This window comes from Haliaeetus albicilla, unplaced genomic scaffold (assembly GCF_947461875.1).
Source record: "Haliaeetus albicilla unplaced genomic scaffold, bHalAlb1.1 scaffold_190, whole genome shotgun sequence".
NCBI classification, from domain to species: Eukaryota; Metazoa; Chordata; class Aves; order Accipitriformes; family Accipitridae; genus Haliaeetus; species Haliaeetus albicilla.
This window is the reverse complement of record NW_027212554.1, coordinates 527-21,262: the sequence shown is the minus strand read 5'-3', so window position 1 is coordinate 21,262 and position 20,736 is coordinate 527. Positions and strand designations below refer to the sequence as shown.

Genomic DNA, 20,736 nt, shown 5'->3' with positions numbered 1-20,736 from the left:
CGGCAGGGGTGATATGGGGTAAGGGGACAAAGGTTGGGGGGCAATGGGGCATGGGGTGGGAGCGGTAGGGGGTTGGGGAGCAATGGGGTTGGGGGCAAGGGTTTGGGGGCAATGGGGCACGGGGTTGGGGGGCAAAGGGGTTGGGGGTGAGGGTTGGGAGGCATGGGGTTGGGGGGAAAGGGTTTGGGGGGCAATGGGGCGTGGGGGCAAGGGTTGGGGGCATGGGGTTGGGGATATGGGGTTGGGGGTGAGATTTTGGGGGTCGCAGGGTTGGGGATATGGGGTTGGGGGGCAGGGGGGGCATGGGGTTGGGGGCATGGGGTTAGGGGTGAGATTTTGGGGGTCGCAGGGTTGGGGATATGGGATCGGGGAGCAAGGGGTCGTGGGGTTGGGGGTGAGGGTTGGGGCACAAGGGGTTATGGGGTTGCGGGGTGAAGGTTGGGGGGCACAGGGTTGGGGGGGGATTGAGGTTAGGGGGCAGGAGGTTGGGGGGCAAGGAGTTGGGGTGATGCGGGGTTAGGGGTCACCGGGGCAGCGCTATGGGGCAGGAGGGGTCTAGGGCAGGATTGGGGTCCAGGTTACGGGGGCCGGATGGGGGCAGCAACACAAGGCAGAGCCCCCCCCCCCCAAAACCTCCGCCGTGGGTCAGGGTGTCGTCCCCCCCCTTCCGTGGGGTGCCCCACTCACAGCCCTCGCGGCAGTACTCCACCAGGTAGCCGTCGATGCCCCCCGCCCCCATCCGCTCGGGGGGCCGCCACTTGAGGGTGGCCGTGGTGTCGGTGACGTCCTCCAGCATCAGGTGGGTGGGCTCGCTCGTGGGGGCTGGCGGGGGGGGGGGGGGGCACCCCAACGTCACCCGCTGCACCCCCACCCGCAGACCCAGAGCCCCTAAGGGACCCCCCCACCTCAGACCCCTCCCAGAATCCCCCAAAGCCCCTCTCTGCTCCCCCAGACCCTTCCAGGACCCCCAGACCCCCTCTCATCCCCCCTAAGACCCTTCCAGGACCCCCCAGACCCCTCCAGGATCCCCCCCAAACCCCCTCTCTGCTCCCCTAGACCTCTCTAAGACCCCCCCCAGGATCCCCCCAAACCCCTCTTGCCTCTCCCAGACCCCCCAGGACCCCCCAGACCCCCTCTCTGTTCCCCCAAATCCCCTCTCCTCCCCCAGACCCCTCCAAGACCACCCCTGACGCCTCCAGGACCCCCCAAACCCCCTCTCTCCTCCTCCAGACCTCTCTAAGACCCCCCCAAGATCCCCCAAACCCCCTCTTGCCTCCCCCAGACCCCTCCAGGACCCCCCCAAACCCCCTCTCCGTTCCCAGACCCCTCCAAGACCCCCTCCAGGACCCCCCAAACCCCCTCTCTCCTCCTCCAGACCTCTCTAAGACCCCCCCAAGATCCCCCAAACCCCCTCTTGCCTCCCCCAGACCCCTCCAGGACCCCCCCAAACCCCCTCTCCTCCCCCAGACCCCTCCAAGACCACCCCTGACGCCTCCAGGACCCCCCAAACCCCCCTCTCTCCTCCTCCAGACCTCTCTAAGACCCCCCCAAGATCCCCCAAACCCCCTCTTGCCTCCCCCAGACCCCTCCAGGACCCCCCCAAACCCCCTCTCCTCTCCCAGACCCCTCCAAGACCCCCTCCAGACACCTCCAGGACCCCCCAAACCCCCTCTCTCCTTCTCCAGACCTCTCTAAGACCCCCCCAAGATCCCCCAAACCCCCTCTTGCCTCCCCCAGACCCCTCCAGGACCCCCCCAAACCCCCTCTCCTCCCCCAGATCCCTCCAAGACCCCCTCCAGACGCCTCCAGGACCCCCTCAAACCCCCTCTCACCACCCCTAAAACCCCCTCTCCTCCCCCCCAGGACCCCCCCACCCCACCGATGGGCATGAAGGGCTGGGTGTTGTGGCTGGGCTGGGAGACGCCGATGGCGTTGACGGCGAAGACCCTCATCTCGTAGAGCATCCCCTCGATCATCCGCGTGGACTCGTAGGTGGTCTCGGGGTACACGTCGAAGTTCAGCTTCACCCAGCGCATGGAGCCCTTCTTCTTCCTCTCCATCAGGTACCCTGCGGGGAGCACGCGTGGGCAGGGGCACGCGTGGGCAGGGACACGCGTGGGCAGGGGCACACGTGGGCAGGGGGCACATGTGAGCGGGGAGAGGCAGTAATGGGGCAGGTGGGGGGACACACGTGGGCTGGGACATGTGTGGGTGAGGGACATGCTTGGGCAGGGACACGCGTGGGCAGGGGCACTTGTGGGCCGGGAGCACGTGTGGGCAGGGGGCACATGTGAGCGGGGAGAGGCAGTAATGGGGCAGGTGGGGGGACACGCGTGGGCTGGGACATGTGTGGGTGAGGGACATGCGTGGGCAGGGGCATGTGTGGGCTGGGGGGCACACACGGGCAGGGGCGGGCAGGGGTGGGCAGGGATACACGTGAGCGGGGAGAGGCAGCGACAGGGTGGGCAGGGGGACACACGCGTGGGCTGGGACATGCGTGGGCAGGGACCTGTGCAGGCAAGGCACATGTGCAGGCAGGACCGGTGCAGGCAGGACCCGTGCAGGCAAGGCACATGTGCAGGCAGGGCACATGTCCAGGCAGGACCGGTGTAGGCAGGGCACGTGTGCAGGCAGGACCGGTGCAGGCAAGGCACACGTGCAGGCAGGGCACACGTGCAGGCAGGACCAGTGCAGGCAAGACTGGTGCAGGCAGGATCAGTGCAGGCAGCGCACACATGCAGATGGGACTGGCACAGGCAGGGCACACATGTAGGCAAGACCGGTGCAGGCAGAACCGCTGCAGGCAAGACCGGCGCAGGCAGGACCGGTGCAGGCAGGGCACATGTGCAGGCAGGACTGGTGCAGGCAGGACTGGCGCAGGCAGTACTGGCGCAGGCAGGGCACATGTGCAGGCAGGACCAGCGCAGGCAGTACTGGCGCAGGCAGGGCACATGTGCAGGCAGGACCAGCGCAGGCAGTACTGGCGCAGGCAGGGCACACATGCAGGCAGGACCAGCGCAGGCAGAACCGCTGCAGGCAGGACCGGTGCAGGCAGCGCACGCGTGCAGGCAAGACTGGTGCAGGCAGGACCAGCACAGGCAGGATTGGTGCAGGCAGGGCACGTGTGCAGGCAGGATTGGTGCAGGCAGGATTGGTGCAGGCAGGGCACACGTGCAGGCAGAGCACGCGTGCAGGCAGGGCACGCGTGGCACTCACCGGTGACGGGCTGTCCCCCGTCGTATTTGGGGGGGTCCCAGGTCAGCACGGCCCAGTCCTCCCCCACCGAGGTGATGCGCACGGCCTCGGGGGGGTCCGGCACGTCTGCGGGGACACGCGGGGACACACGCTGGCACGGGGGACACACACACGTGTCCCCGTCACCCCCGTGTCCCCTCGTCCCCTCCTTACCGACCACCTTGATGAGGATGGTGGCCGTGTCCTCCCCCATGGGGTTCGTTACCCGGATGGTGTAACGAGCTTCGTCCCCGCGCTCGGCGCTCTCGATGATGAAGCTGCTCAGCTCCTTCTGCTCCTCCAGGCGGGCGCGACCCTCCCGCACCGAAAATAACTGGGGGGACGTGGGGAGGTGTCAGGGGGTCGCAGGGACATGGGGACGTGTCATGGGGACATGAGGTGTCATGGGGACACGGGGACACGGGGACGTGTCATGGGGACACGGGGACACGGGGGGGTGTTACAGGGGCAGGAGCATATGGGGACATGGGAACGTGTACAGGGACATGGGGACATGAGGTGTCCTGGGGACATGGGGACATGGGGATGTGTCATGGAGACATGGGGACACGAGGACATGGGGGCTGTTACAGGGGCAGGAGCATACGGGGACATGGGAACGTGTACAGGGACATGGGGACATGAGGTGTCGTGGGGTCCAGGGGACAGGGGGACGTGTCATGGGGACACGGGGAGGTGTCAGGGGGACATGGGGAGGTGACATGGGGACATGAGGTGTCGTGGGGTCCGTGGGGCATGGGGACAGAGGGAGATGTCATGGGGACATGGGGACATGGGGAGGTGTCAGGGGGTCGCGGGGACATGGGGACGTGGGGACATGTCATGGGGACATGGGGACATGGGGACGTGTCATGGGGACATGAGGTGTCATGGGGACATGGGGACATGGGGATGTGTCATGGAGACATGGGGACACGAGGACATGGGGGCTGTTACAGGGGCAGGAGCATACGGGGACATGGGAACGTGTACAGGGACATGGGGACATGAGGTGTCGTGGGGTCCAGGGGACAGGGGGACGTGTCATGGGGACACGGGGAGGTGTCAGGGGGACATGGGGAGGTGACATGGGGACATGAGGTGTCGTGGGGTCCGTGGGGCATGGGGACAGAGGGAGATGTCATGGGGACATGGGGACATGGGGAGGTGTCAGGGGGTCGCGGGGACATGGGGACGTGGGGACATGTCATGGGGACATGGGGACATGGGGACGTGTCATGGGGACATGAGGTGTCATGGGGACATGGGGACATGGGGATGTGTCATGGAGACATGGGGACACGAGGACATGGGGGCTGTTACAGGGGCAGGAGCATACGGGGACATGGGAACGTGTACAGGGACATGGGGACATGAGGTGTCGTGGGGTCCAGGGGACAGGGGGACGTGTCATGGGGACACGGGGAGGTGTCAGGGGGACATGGGGACATGGGGACATGAGGTGTCGTGGGGTCCAGGGGACAGGGGGACGTGTCATGGGGACACGGGGAGGTGTCATGGGGACATGGGGACATGGGGAGGTGACATGGGGACATGAGGTGTCATGGGGTCTGTGGGGCATGGGGACATGGGGACACAGGGAGGTGTCATGGGGACATGGGGACACGGGGAGGTGTCATGGGGTCCAGGGGACATGACATGACATGGGGATGTGTCATGGGGACACGGGGAGGTGTCAGGGGGTTGCGGGGACATGGGGAGGTGACATGGGGACATGGGGACGTGGGGACATGGGGACACGGGGGGGTGTTACAGGGGCAGGAGCATACGGGGACATGGGAATGTGTACAGGGACATGGGGACATGAGGTGTCCTGGGGTCCAGGGGACAGGGGGACATGTCATGGGGGCGTGGGGACATGTCGTGGGGACATGTCATGGGGACACGGGGAGGTGTCAGCGGGACATGGGGAGGTGACATGGGGACATGAGGTGTCGTGGGGTCCGTGGGGCATGGGGACAGAGGGAGATGTCATGGGGACATGGGGACATGGGGAGGTGTCAGGGGGTCGCGGGGACATGGGGACGTGGGGACATGTCATGGGGACATGGGGACATGGGGACGTGTCATGGGGACATGAGGTGTCATGGGGACATGGGGACATGGGGATGTGTCATGGAGACATGGGGACACGAGGACATGGGGGCTGTTACAGGGGCAGGAGCATACGGGGACATGGGAACGTGTACAGGGACATGGGGACATGAGGTGTCGTGGGGTCCAGGGGACAGGGGGACGTGTCATGGGGACACGGGGAGGTGTCAGGGGGACATGGGGACATGGGGACATGAGGTGTCGTGGGGTCCAGGGGACAGGGGGACGTGTCATGGGGACACGGGGAGGTGTCATGGGGACATGGGGACATGGGGAGGTGACATGGGGACATGAGGTGTCATGGGGTCTGTGGGGCATGGGGACATGGGGACACAGGGAGGTGTCATGGGGACATGGGGACACGGGGAGGTGTCATGGGGTCCAGGGGACATGACATGACATGGGGATGTGTCATGGGGACACGGGGAGGTGTCAGGGGGTTGCGGGGACATGGGGAGGTGACATGGGGACATGGGGACGTGGGGACATGGGGACACGGGGGGGTGTTACAGGGGCAGGAGCATACGGGGACATGGGAATGTGTACAGGGACATGGGGACATGAGGTGTCCTGGGGTCCAGGGGACAGGGGGACATGTCATGGGGGCGTGGGGACATGTCGTGGGGACATGTCATGGGGACACGGGGAGGTGTCAGGGGGACATGGGGAGGTGACATGGGGACATGAGGTGTCGTGGGGTCCGTGGGGCATGGGGACAGAGGGAGATGTCATGGGGACATGGGGACATGGGGAGGTGTCAGGGGGTCGCGGGGACATGGGGACATGGGGACATGTCATGGGGACATGGGGACATGGGGACGTGTCATGGGGACATGAGGTGTCATGGGGACATGGGGACATGGGGATGTGTCATGGAGACATGGGGACACGAGGACATGGGGGCTGTTACAGGGGCAGGAGCATACGGGGACATGGGAACGTGTACAGGGACATGGGGACATGAGGTGTCGTGGGGTCCAGGGGACAGGGGGACGTGTCATGGGGACACGGGGAGGTGTCAGGGGGACATGGGGAGGTGACATGGGGACATGAGGTGTCGTGGGGTCCGTGGGGCATGGGGACAGAGGGAGATGTCATGGGGACATGGGGACATGGGGAGGTGTCAGGGGGTCGCGGGGACATGGGGACGTGGGGACATGTCATGGGGACATGGGGACATGGGGACGTGTCATGGGGACATGAGGTGTCATGGGGACATGGGGACATGGGGATGTGTCATGGAGACATGGGGACACGAGGACATGGGGGCTGTTACAGGGGCAGGAGCATACGGGGACATGGGAACGTGTACAGGGACATGGGGACATGAGGTGTCGTGGGGTCCAGGGGACAGGGGGACGTGTCATGGGGACACGGGGAGGTGTCAGGGGGACATGGGGAGGTGACATGGGGACATGGGGATGTGGGGACACGGGGACACGGGGGGGTGTTACAGGGGCAGGAGCATATGGGGACATGGGAACGTGTACAGGGACATGGGGACATGAGGTGTCGTGGGGTCCAGGGGACAGGGGGACGTGTCATGGGGACACGGGGAGGTGTCAGGGGGACATGGGGAGGTGACATGGGGACATGAGGTGTCGTGGGGTCCGTGGGGCATGGGGACAGAGGGAGATGTCATGGGGACATGGGGACATGGGGAGGTGTCAGGGGGTCGCGGGGACATGGGGACGTGGGGACATGTCATGGGGACATGGGGACATGGGGACGTGTCATGGGGACATGGGGACATGGGGATGTGTCATGGAGACATGGGGACACGAGGACATGGGGGCTGTTACAGGGGCAGGAGCATACGGGGACATGGGAACGTGTACAGGGACATGGGGACATGAGGTGTCGTGGGGTCCAGGGGACAGGGGGACGTGTCATGGGGACACGGGGAGGTGTCAGGGGGACATGGGGACATGGGGACATGAGGTGTCGTGGGGTCCAGGGGACAGGGGGACGTGTCATGGGGACACGGGGAGGTGTCATGGGGACATGGGGACATGGGGAGGTGACATGGGGACATGAGGTGTCATGGGGTCTGTGGGGCATGGGGACATGGGGACACAGGGAGGTGTCATGGGGACATGGGGACACGGGGAGGTGTCATGGGGTCCAGGGGACATGACATGACATGGGGATGTGTCATGGGGACACGGGGAGGTGTCAGGGGGTTGCGGGGACATGGGGAGGTGACATGGGGACATGGGGACGTGGGGACATGGGGACACGGGGGGGTGTTACAGGGGCAGGAGCATACGGGGACATGGGAATGTGTACAGGGACATGGGGACATGAGGTGTCCTGGGGTCCAGGGGACAGGGGGACATGTCATGGGGGCGTGGGGACATGTCGTGGGGACATGTCATGGGGACACGGGGAGGTGTCAGGGGGACATGGGGAGGTGACATGGGGACATGAGGTGTCGTGGGGTCCGTGGGGCATGGGGACAGAGGGAGATGTCATGGGGACATGGGGACATGGGGAGGTGTCAGGGGGTCGCGGGGACATGGGGACGTGGGGACATGTCATGGGGACATGGGGACATGGGGACGTGTCATGGGGACATGAGGTGTCATGGGGACATGGGGACATGGGGATGTGTCATGGAGACATGGGGACACGAGGACATGGGGGCTGTTACAGGGGCAGGAGCATACGGGGACATGGGAACGTGTACAGGGACATGGGGACATGAGGTGTCGTGGGGTCCAGGGGACAGGGGGACGTGTCATGGGGACACGGGGAGGTGTCAGGGGGACATGGGGAGGTGACATGGGGACATGAGGTGTCGTGGGGTCCGTGGGGCATGGGGACAGAGGGAGATGTCATGGGGACATGGGGACATGGGGAGGTGTCAGGGGGTCGCGGGGACATGGGGACGTGGGGACATGTCATGGGGACATGGGGACATGGGGACGTGTCATGGGGACATGAGGTGTCATGGGGACATGGGGACATGGGGATGTGTCATGGAGACATGGGGACACGAGGACATGGGGGCTGTTACAGGGGCAGGAGCATACGGGGACATGGGAACGTGTACAGGGACATGGGGACATGAGGTGTCGTGGGGTCCAGGGGACAGGGGGACGTGTCATGGGGACACGGGGAGGTGTCAGGGGGACATGGGGACATGGGGACATGAGGTGTCGTGGGGTCCAGGGGACAGGGGGACGTGTCATGGGGACACGGGGAGGTGTCATGGGGACATGGGGACATGGGGAGGTGACATGGGGACATGAGGTGTCATGGGGTCTGTGGGGCATGGGGACATGGGGACACAGGGAGGTGTCATGGGGACATGGGGACACGGGGAGGTGTCATGGGGTCCAGGGGACATGACATGACATGGGGATGTGTCATGGGGACACGGGGAGGTGTCAGGGGGTTGCGGGGACATGGGGAGGTGACATGGGGACATGGGGACGTGGGGACATGGGGACACGGGGGGGTGTTACAGGGGCAGGAGCATACGGGGACATGGGAATGTGTACAGGGACATGGGGACATGAGGTGTCCTGGGGTCCAGGGGACAGGGGGACATGTCATGGGGGCGTGGGGACATGTCGTGGGGACATGTCATGGGGACACGGGGAGGTGTCAGGGGGACATGGGGAGGTGACATGGGGACATGAGGTGTCGTGGGGTCCGTGGGGCATGGGGACAGAGGGAGATGTCATGGGGACATGGGGACATGGGGAGGTGTCAGGGGGTCGCGGGGACATGGGGACGTGGGGACATGTCATGGGGACATGGGGACATGGGGACGTGTCATGGGGACATGAGGTGTCATGGGGACATGGGGACATGGGGATGTGTCATGGAGACATGGGGACACGAGGACATGGGGGCTGTTACAGGGGCAGGAGCATACGGGGACATGGGAACGTGTACAGGGACATGGGGACATGAGGTGTCGTGGGGTCCAGGGGACAGGGGGACGTGTCATGGGGACACGGGGAGGTGTCAGGGGGACATGGGGAGGTGACATGGGGACATGGGGATGTGGGGACACGGGGACACGGGGGGGTGTTACAGGGGCAGGAGCATATGGGGACATGGGAACGTGTACAGGGACATGGGGACATGAGGTGTCGTGGGGTCCAGGGGACAGGGGGACGTGTCATGGGGACACGGGGAGGTGTCAGGGGGACATGGGGAGGTGACATGGGGACATGAGGTGTCGTGGGGTCCGTGGGGCATGGGGACAGAGGGAGATGTCATGGGGACATGGGGACATGGGGAGGTGTCAGGGGGTCGCGGGGACATGGGGACGTGGGGACATGTCATGGGGACATGGGGACATGGGGACGTGTCATGGGGACATGGGGACATGGGGATGTGTCATGGAGACATGGGGACACGAGGACATGGGGGCTGTTACAGGGGCAGGAGCATACGGGGACATGGGAACGTGTACAGGGACATGGGGACATGAGGTGTCGTGGGGTCCAGGGGACAGGGGGACGTGTCATGGGGACACGGGGAGGTGTCAGGGGGACATGGGGACATGGGGACATGAGGTGTCGTGGGGTCCAGGGGACAGGGGGACGTGTCATGGGGACACGGGGAGGTGTCATGGGGACATGGGGACATGGGGAGGTGACATGGGGACATGAGGTGTCATGGGGTCTGTGGGGCATGGGGACATGGGGACACAGGGAGGTGTCATGGGGACATGGGGACACGGGGAGGTGTCATGGGGTCCAGGGGACATGACATGACATGGGGATGTGTCATGGGGACACGGGGAGGTGTCAGGGGGTTGCGGGGACATGGGGAGGTGACATGGGGACATGGGGACGTGGGGACATGGGGACACGGGGGGGTGTTACAGGGGCAGGAGCATACGGGGACATGGGAATGTGTACAGGGACATGGGGACATGAGGTGTCCTGGGGTCCAGGGGACAGGGGGACATGTCATGGGGGCGTGGGGACATGTCGTGGGGACATGTCATGGGGACACGGGGAGGTGTCAGGGGGACATGGGGAGGTGACATGGGGACATGAGGTGTCGTGGGGTCCGTGGGGCATGGGGACAGAGGGAGATGTCATGGGGACATGGGGACATGGGGAGGTGTCAGGGGGTCGCGGGGACATGGGGACGTGGGGACATGTCATGGGGACATGGGGACATGGGGACGTGTCATGGGGACATGAGGTGTCATGGGGACATGGGGACATGGGGATGTGTCATGGAGACATGGGGACACGAGGACATGGGGGCTGTTACAGGGGCAGGAGCATACGGGGACATGGGAACGTGTACAGGGACATGGGGACATGAGGTGTCGTGGGGTCCAGGGGACAGGGGGACGTGTCATGGGGACACGGGGAGGTGTCAGGGGGACATGGGGACATGGGGACATGAGGTGTCGTGGGGTCCAGGGGACAGGGGGACGTGTCATGGGGACACGGGGAGGTGTCATGGGGACATGGGGACATGGGGAGGTGACATGGGGACATGAGGTGTCATGGGGTCTGTGGGGCATGGGGACATGGGGACACAGGGAGGTGTCATGGGGACATGGGGACACGGGGAGGTGTCATGGGGTCCAGGGGACATGACATGACATGGGGATGTGTCATGGGGACACGGGGAGGTGTCAGGGGGTTGCGGGGACATGGGGAGGTGACATGGGGACATGGGGACGTGGGGACATGGGGACACGGGGGGGTGTTACAGGGGCAGGAGCATACGGGGACATGGGAATGTGTACAGGGACATGGGGACATGAGGTGTCCTGGGGTCCAGGGGACAGGGGGACATGTCATGGGGGCGTGGGGACATGTCGTGGGGACATGTCATGGGGACACGGGGAGGTGTCAGGGGGACATGGGGAGGTGACATGGGGGCATGAGGTGTCGTGGGGTCCGTGGGGCATGGGGACAGAGGGAGATGTCATGGGGACATGGGGACATGGGGAGGTGTCAGGGGGTCGCCGGGGACATGGGGACGTGGGGACATGTCATGGGGACATGGGGACATGGGGACGTGTCATGGGGACATGAGGTGTCATGGGGACATGGGGACATGGGGATGTGTCATGGAGACATGGGGACACGAGGACATGGGGGCTGTTACAGGGGCAGGAGCATACGGGGACATGGGAACGTGTACAGGGACATGGGGACATGAGGTGTCGTGGGGTCCAGGGGACAGGGGGACGTGTCATGGGGACACGGGGAGGTGTCAGGGGGACATGGGGAGGTGACATGGGGACATGAGGTGTCGTGGGGTCCGTGGGGCATGGGGACAGAGGGAGATGTCATGGGGACATGGGGACATGGGGAGGTGTCAGGGGGACATGAGGTGTCATGGGGACATGGGGACATGGGGACGTGTCATGGAGACATGGGGACACGAGGACATGGGGGCTGTTACAGGGGCAGGAGCATACGGGGACATGGGAACGTGTACAGGGACATGGGGACATGAGGTGTCGTGGGGTCCAGGGGACAGGGGGACGTGTCATGGGGACACGGGGAGGTGTCAGGGGGACATGGGGGAGGTGACATGGGGACATGGGGATGTGGGGACACGGGGACACGGGGGGGTGTTACAGGGGCAGGAGCATATGGGGACATGGGAACGTGTACAGGGACATGGGGACATGAGGTGTCGTGGGGTCCAGGGGACAGGGGGACGTGTCATGGGGACACGGGGAGGTGTCAGGGGGACATGGGGAGGTGACATGGGGACATGAGGTGTCGTGGGGTCCGTGGGGCATGGGGACAGAGGGAGATGTCATGGGGACATGGGGACATGGGGAGGTGTCAGGGGGTCGCGGGGACATGGGGACGTGGGGACATGTCATGGGGACATGGGGACATGGGGACGTGTCATGGGGACCATGGGGACATGGGGATGTGTCATGGAGACATGGGGACACGAGGACATGGGGGCTGTTACAGGGGCAGGAGCATACGGGGACATGGGAACGTGTACAGGGACATGGGGACATGAGGTGTCGTGGGGTCCAGGGGACAGGGGGACGTGTCATGGGGACACGGGGAGGTGTCAGGGGGACATGGGGACATGGGGACATGAGGTGTCGTGGGGTCCAGGGGACAGGGGGACGTGTCATGGGGACACGGGGAGGTGTCATGGGGACATGGGGAGGTGACATGGGGGACATGAGGTGTCATGGGGTCTGTGGGGCATGGGGACATGGGGACACAGGGAGGTGTCATGGGGACATGGGGACACGGGGAGGTGTCATGGGGTCCAGGGGACATGACATGACATGGGGATGTGTCATGGGGACACGGGGAGGTGTCAGGGGGTTGCGGGGACATGGGGAGGTGACATGGGGACATGGGGACGTGGGGACATGGGGACACGGGGGGGTGTTACAGGGGCAGGAGCATACGGGGACATGGGAACGTGTACAGGGACATGGGGGACATGAGGTGTCCTGGGGTCCAGGGGACATGGGGACATGGGGACATGGGGAGATGTCATGGGGACATGGGGACGTGGGGACACGGGGAGGTGTCAGGGGGTCGTGGGGACACAGGAACGTGTCATGGGGACACGGGGGCACGGGGACATGGGGACATGGAGGCGTGTTATGGGGGCAGGAGCATACGGGGACATGGGGACACGTACAGGGACATGGGGACATGAGGTGTCGTGGGGTCCGTGGGACATGGGGGACGTGTCATGGGGGCGTGGGGAGGTGTCAGGGGGGTTGCGGGGACGCGGGGACATGGGGAGGTGTCACGGGGACACGGGGACACATGCGTGGGGCCACAGGTACAGGGGAGGGCGCAGGGATGCGTCACGGGTGGACACGGGGCAGCCCTGGGGCTGGGGGACACGGGACCCCCCCCCAAGGAGGAGGACACGGGGGGGACATGGGAACCCCAACCCCCCAAGATGGGGACACGTGTGTGTGTGTGTGTGTGTGTGTGTGACACGCGTGTCACCTCATCACCCTTCATCCAGGTGACGGTGGGGGCCGGCTCGCCCGAGATGGGGACGTCGAGGCGCAGCTTGTTCCCCGCCACCACCACGAGGATGTTCTCCGACGACTTCCCCGAGCAGTCCAGGTGGATCTTGGGGGGCTCTGGGGGGGGGGACATGGCGCTGGCACCCTGTCACCCCCCCCCCCAAAATGTCCCCACACCCCCCACCTCTGCTCCCCCCCCCCCCCCTTACCTTGCTTGGGGACATACTCCACCTTGATCTCTGTGGGTGTGGGGAGGAAAGGTGTTAATGGGGGGGGGGGGGGGGCGGGGCGTGTCCCCAAATGGCACCCAAGACCCCCCCCCCAGTGACGACAGTGTCCCCAAAGTGTGACACCCCCCCCCCAAGCTGTGGGGGGTCCCCAAACCCCCCCGAGTGTCCCTAAATGTCACCCTGAGCCCCCCCCAAGTGTCCCCAAGGCACCCGTGTCCCCCCAGCCCCACAAGTGTCCCCAAGGTGCTTGTGTCCCCCCAGCCCCACCAAGTGAACCCCTCCCAGCCCCACAAGTGTCCCCCCAGCCCCACAAGTGAACCCCCCCCAGCCCCACAAGTGTCCCCAAGGGGCTTGTGTCCCCCCCAGCCCCACAAGTGAACCCCCTCAGCCCCACAAGTGTCCCCCCAGCCCCACAAGTGTCCCCCAGGGGCTTGTGTCCCCCCAGCCCCACAAGTGAACCCCCCCCAGCCCCACAAGTGTCCCCAAGGGGCTTGTGTCCCCCCCAGCCCCACAAGTGAACCCCCCCCAGCCCCACAAGTGTCCCCAAGGGGCTTGTGTCCCCCCCAGCCCCAAAAGTGACCCCCCCCAGCCCTACAAGTGTCCCCCAGGGGCTTGTGTCCCCCCAGCCCCACAAGTGAACCCCCCCAGCCCCACAAGTGTCCCCAAGGGGCTTGTGTCCCCCCAGCCCCACAAGTGAACCCCCCTCAGCCCCACAAGTGTCCCCCAGGGGCTTGTGTCCCCCCAGCCCCCACAAGTGAACCCCCTCAGCCCCCACAAGTGTCCCCAAGGGGCTTGTGTCCCCCCAGCCCCACAAGTGAACCCCCCCCAGCCCCACAAGTGTCCCCAAGGGGCTTGTGTCCCCCCAGCCCCAAAAGTGACCCCCCCCAGCCCTACAAGTGTCCCCCAGGGGCTTGTGTCCCCCCCCAGCCCCACAAGTGAACCCCCTCAGCCCCACAAGTGTCCCCCCCAGCCCCACAAGTGTCCCCCAGGGGCTTGTGTCCCCCCAGCCCCACAAGTGGACCCCCCCAGCCCCACAAGTGCCCCCCCCAGCGCCCCCACCGAGGAAGTTGAGCTTGGCAGAGAGTGGAGAGCGCGTAGCCGTCGGGGACGAAGGTGTAGTCCCCCTCATCCTCGGGGCGCACGTCATCGATCACCAGCTTGTGGATCCTGGGGGGGGGGGGACAGGGACAGTTGGGGGGGGCCACAGCACCAGGGGGGCAGCAGCAACCCCCCCACCATGGCCCTGGGGGGCTGCGGTCCTCCCATATGGCCTGGGGGGGGGGCGTGATCCCCATGGGTGGCCTCAATCCCCCCAAGACACCCGTGGGGGTCCATGCTCCTCTTGGGTGGCTTCAGACACCCTGAGACCCCCATGGGTGCCTCCAGTCCCCCACCAAGACCCTCATGGGTGCCTCCAACCCTCTTGAGACCCCCATGGTTGGCTCCAACCCCTCCAAGACCCCCATGGGTGTCTCCTACCTCTCCAAGACCCCCATGGGTGGTCCTCCAACCCTCCTGAGACCCCCATGGGTGGCTCCAACCCCTCCAAGACCCCCACGGGTGTCTCCAACCTCTCCAAGATGCCCTTGGGTGGCTCCAACCCTCCTGAGACCCACACAGGTGTCTTCAACCTCTCCAAGACCCCCATGGGTGCCTCCAACCCTCCTGAGACCCCCATGGGTGTATTCAACCCCTCCAAGACCCCCCATGGGTGCCTCCAATCCCCCTCCAAGACCCCCACAGGTGTCCTCCAGCCCCTCCAAGACCCCCATGGGTGCCTCCAACCCTCTTGAGACCCCCATGGGTGGCTCCAAGCCCTCCAAGACCCCCATGGGTGCCTCCAATCCCTCCAACAACCGCATGGGTGGCTCCAACCTCTCCAAGACCCCCATGGGTGCCTCCAATCCCCCCTCCAAGACCCCCATGGGTGTCTCCAACCTCTCCAAGACCCCCATGGGTGCCTCCAATCCCCCTCCAAGACTCCCATGGGTGTCTCCAACCTCTCCAAGACCCCCATGGGTGTCTCCAACCTTCCTGAGACACCCATGGGTGTCTCCAACCCCTCCAAGACCCCCATGGGTGGCTGGTAATCCACATCTCAGCTCCTCATGGGCATCTCCAACCCCTCCAAGACCCCCATGGGTGCCTCCAACCCTCCTGAGACCCCCACAGGTGTCTCCAATCCCCCTCCAAGACCCCCATGGGTGTCTCCAACCCTATTAAGACTCCCATGGGTGGCTCCAACTCCCTCCAAGCCCCCCCATGGGTGCCTCCACCCCCCCAGCCTCCCTTTTTTTGGGGGAGGGGGACATGTTCCTCGCACACCCACCTGCCGGTGTGGGAGATGTGGATGCGCTTGCTGGGGCGCACCTCCACCCCGTTCTTGAACCAGCGCCCCGTCACCTTCTCGTCCGACACCTCGCACTTGAAGACGGCCTGCTCCGACGCCTGCACCGTCAGGTCCGCTATGTCCTGCAGCACCTCCAGCTGCTTCTCTGGGGGGGACACAGGGTTGGGAGACCCCCCCCCGGATGCTCTTGCATCCCTGGGAACCCTCCGAGATCCTCCGGGCATCCCCTGGGAACCACTGGGACCTCCTGGATGTCCTCAGCACCTCCTGGAAACCCCCTGAGACCCACTCCAGGCATCCCCTGGGACCTCCAGGACACCCCACAGGGACCCCCCCAGGACCTCCCTGTCACCCCTGGGCCTCCTCAGGGAATCCCCGGGACCTCCAGGACCCCCCCAGGACCACCCAAGGATCTCCTGGACATCTCCATCACACCTGGGATGCTCTGGATACCCCCCTGGACAACACCTGGGACCCCCCCCCAGGAATCCTCCAGACAGCTGGGGGACCGCTCCCATGGGTCTCCTGGGATTCCAAACACCCTCCAAACATCTCCTAGATCTCCTGGAGACCCCTCAGCACCCCTGGGACCCACCCAGGACCTTGAGAGACACCCCCCCCGCCAGGGACACCTACCTTCCACGATGACCTCGGCCTCGCCTCTCGCCCCCGTTGGTCATGATCTTGTAGCGCCCCGTGTCCTCCTTGGTGGCCTCGTTGATGATGAGGTAGTGCTTCTTGCCGTCCTTCTTGAAGCGGTACTTGAAGGTCTCCTCCCGGGTGAGCTCCACCCCGTCCTTCGTCCTGGTGGTGGCACGGACACGGCATGGGCACGTGGTGGTGGGGATGGAGGGGATGGACACAGGATGGTTGGAATGGACACGGGATGGTGGAGTTGGACACGGGATGGTGGAGATGGAGATGTGGTGGTGGAGATGGACACGGGATGGTGGAGTTGGACATGGGATGGTGGGGATGGACATGGGATGGTGGGGTTGGGCACAGGATGGTGGGGATGGACATGGGATGGTAGAGATGGACATGTGGTAGTGGGGATGGACATGGATGGTGGGGATTGGACACGGGATGGTAGAGATGGACACGTGGTGGTGGAGATGGACACGTGGTTGTGGAGATGGACATGGGATGGTAGAGATCGGACATGTGGTGGGGATGGACATGGGATGGTGGGGATGGACACAGGATGGCAGTGATGGACACGGGACAGTGGGGATGGACACGGGATGGTGGGGATGGACATGGGATGGTGGAGATGGACATGGGATGGTGGAGATGGAAATGTGGTGGAGATGGACGTGGTGGTGGAGATGGACACGGGATGGTGGGGATGACATGGGATGGTGGGGATGGACACGGGATGGTGGGGATGGACATGGGATGGTGGAGATGGACATGGGATGGTAGAGATGGACACGTGGTGGTGGAGATGGATATGGATGGTGGAGATGGACACATGGTGGTGGGGATGGACACGTGGTGGTGGGGATGGACATGGGATGGTTGGGATGGACATGGGATGGTGGGGATGGACAGAATGGTGGGGATAAACATGGGATGGTGGGGAATGGACACGGGATGGTGGAGATGGACACAGGATGGTGGTGACGGACATGTGGTGGTAGGGATGGACATAGGATGGTGAGGATGGACACAGGATGGCGGTGATGGACACGGGATGGTGGAGACGGACACGGGATGGTGGGGATCGACATGTGGTGGTGGGGATGGACATAGGATGGTGAGGATGGACGTAGGATGGCGGGGATGGTCACGGGATGGTGGACATGGACACGTGACAACAGGGACGGACGCAGACCCCCAGACTGCGAGGCTGGACACCTGACGGAGCCCACGGACACGCAACGGCGGGGACGGACGGACGGACACCACGACCACCTTACCACATGACTTGGGCGCCTTCCTCCGAGACCTCGGCCTCCAGCACCACCCGGTCACCCACAACGACCTGCTGGTCGTCCAGCCCCTTGTCGATGGTAACGGGGGGGCTCTGGGGGGGGACGGAACACGACACAGACATAGATATGGGTGTGGGGGGGGTCACGGGGACCATCCCGTCCCCCCCGCCGGACCCCCCCACCCAAGCGCTGACCCTTGACGAAGACTTCGGTGAAAGCACTTCTCGTCGTTGACCCGACACTCGTAGGCGGGCGTCGTCGGCCAAGGAGCACTTGTGGATGGTGAGGATGCGCTTCAGCCCCACGTTCTCGAAGACGTACCTGGGGGGGGGACACACACACACGCGTTGTGGGGGGGGGACACGCGCACCGGATTAGTGGGGGGACGTGGGGGGGACACCGGGGTGTGGGGGGGACATGGGGACGCAGCATGAGGGCTGGGGGGGGGGGGGAACCCTCATGGGGGGGGGTCGTCTCCCTCCTGCCCCCCAGAGACCACCCCCCCCCCCGTACTCCCTCCAGCCCCCCCAAGACCCACGTAACCCCCCAACGCCACCCTCAGTCCCTCTCCGGCCCCCCCAAAGACCCCCATAACCCCCTCCAGCCCCCAAAGACCCTTATAACCCCCCCATACCCCCCCCAAAGACCCCCATAACCCCCTCTAGCCCCCCCTCCAACCCCCCAAAGACTCCCCCATACCCTCCTCCAACCCCCCGAAACTCCCCCAAACCTCCCTATACCCCCCAAAAAACCCCTCATCCAGTCCCCCAAAGCCCCCCATAACCCCCTCCAGCCCCCCTCCAACCCCCCAAAGACCCCCATAACCCCCCCAAAACCCCTCCTCCAGCCCCCTAAAGACCCCCATAACCCCCCATACCCCCCTCCAACCCCCCAAACCCCCCCAACACCCCTCTTCCAGCCCCCCAAAGACCCCCATAACCCCCCAAACCCCCTCCTCCAGCCCCCCAAAGACCCCCATAATCCCCCAATAACCCCCTCCAGCCCCCCAAAGACCCCCACAACCCCCCCATTACGCCCCTCCAACCCCCTAAAGACCCCCCCATACCGCCCTCCAACCCCCCAAAGACCCCCATAACTTCCCCATAACCCCTCAAGCACCCCTCCACCACCCCAAAGACCCCCCTAACCCCCCCATACCCCCCTCCAACCCCCCAAAGACCCCCATAGCCCCCCCATACCCCCCTCCAACCCCCCAAAGACCCCCATAACCCCCCCATACCCCCTCCAAACCCCCCCAAAGACCCCCATAACCCCCCATACCCCCCTCCAAACCCCCCAAAGACCCCCCTAACCCCCCCATACCGCCCTCCAACCCCCAAAGACCCCCATAACTTCCCCATAACCCCCTCAAGCCCCCCTCCACCACCCCAAAGACCCCCCCTAACCCCCCCATACCCCCCTCCAACCCCCCAAAGACCCCCATAGCCCCCCCATACCCCCCTCCAACCCCCCCAAAGACCCCCATAACCCCCCCATACCCCCTCCAAACCCCCCAAAGACCCCCATAACCCCCCCATACCCCCCTCCAAACCCCCCAAAGACCCCCCTAACCCCCCCATACCGCCCTCCAACCCCCCAAAGACCCCCATAACTTCCCCATAACCCCCTCAAGCCCCCCTCCACCACCCCAAAGACCCCCCTAACCCCCCCATACCCCCCCTCCAACCCCCCAAAGACCCCATAGCCCCCCCCATACCCCCCTCCAACCCCCCAAAGACCCCCATAGCCCCCCCATACCCCCTCCAAACCCCCCCCAAAGACCCCATAACCCCCCCATACCCCCCTCCAAACCCCCCAAAGACCCCCATAACCCCCCCATACCACTCTCCAAACCCCCCCAAAGACCCCCATAACCCCCCCATACCCCCCTCCAAACCCCCCAAAGACCCCCATAACCCCCCCATACCGCTCTCCAACCCCCCAAAGACCCCCATAACCTCCCCATAACCCCCTCCAGCCCCCCTCCACCACCCCAAAGACCCCCATAGCCCCCCCATACCCCCTCCAACCCCCCAAAGACCCCCCTAACCCCCCATACCCCCCTCCAACCCCCCAAAGACGCCCCTAACCCCCCATACCCCCCTCCAAACCCCCCAAAGACCCCCCATAACCCCCTCAACCCTCCCTCTCCAGCCCCCTAGAGACCCCAACCCCCCCCATACCATCCTCCCGCCCCCCCCCAAGCCCCCCAAATCCCCCCCCCCAGGCCCCCTCACTTGTTGCTGGGCTTGAGTTGCTGCCCGTTCTTGTACCACTTGAGGGGCAGGTCGGGGTGGCTGAGCTCCACCATCAGCCGGATCTTATTCCCCTTGTTCCACCTGGTACGCGGGGTCCAGCTTGCGGATGAAGGCTTTGGGGGGGGGGGCCACAGGGGTCGGGGGGGGGCACAGGGGTCCGAGGAGACCCCCCTAAGCTCCCCACGGCCCCCCACCCCAGCCCCGTAACAAGAGTCTCTCCGCTTGTCCCCTGCCCTGCAGCCCTCCGGCGTTCCGTTGCCCCCCCCCGGGGTGTCGTCCCCACGGCGTCCCCATGTCCCGTTCCCCCCCCCCGAGCTCTCGGCCCCGTGGCCCCCCCCAATTTTTCAGCCCCAAATCCCCCTTTCTCAGACCCACATCCCCCCTCCCCACCTACAGAGCCCCCCCAAGTTCCCCTTCCCCAGCCCCATAGATCCCCACATCCCCCCTCCCCACCTACAGAGCCCCCCCAAGTTCCCCTTCCCCAGCCCCATAGATCCCCACATCCCCCTTCCCCAGCCCCCCTGTAGCCCCCCAAATCCCCCTCCCCAGCCCCACATCCCCCCCTCCCCACCCATAGAGCCCCCAAATCCCCGTTCCCCAGCCCCACAGATCCCCACATCTCCCTTCTCCAGCCCCACACCAC

The 20,736-nt window shown here is 65.0% G+C and overlaps 1 protein-coding gene across 1 annotated transcript in view; it reads right to left on the bottom strand.

The window, feature by feature from the left end:
- The window catches only part of MYBPC2 (myosin binding protein C2), a gene marked incomplete at its 5' end in the record, with an annotated part of 28,432 nt that extends 8,226 nt beyond the window's left edge, over positions 1-20,206 (bottom strand). Inside the window, 16 exon segments of the mRNA XM_069778051.1 lie at positions 688-822; positions 1,880-2,068; positions 3,217-3,321; positions 3,409-3,568; positions 13,296-13,435; positions 13,528-13,557; positions 14,608-14,632; positions 14,634-14,715; positions 15,878-16,043; positions 16,535-16,559; positions 16,561-16,702; positions 17,821-17,925; positions 18,030-18,085; positions 18,087-18,156; positions 20,073-20,170; positions 20,172-20,206. Coding sequence (XP_069634152.1) covers positions 688-822; positions 1,880-2,068; positions 3,217-3,321; positions 3,409-3,568; positions 13,296-13,435; positions 13,528-13,557; positions 14,608-14,632; positions 14,634-14,715; positions 15,878-16,043; positions 16,535-16,559; positions 16,561-16,702; positions 17,821-17,925; positions 18,030-18,085; positions 18,087-18,156; positions 20,073-20,170; positions 20,172-20,206 — 1,563 coding nt within the window.
- Positions 20,207-20,736: the final 530 nt, after the last annotated feature.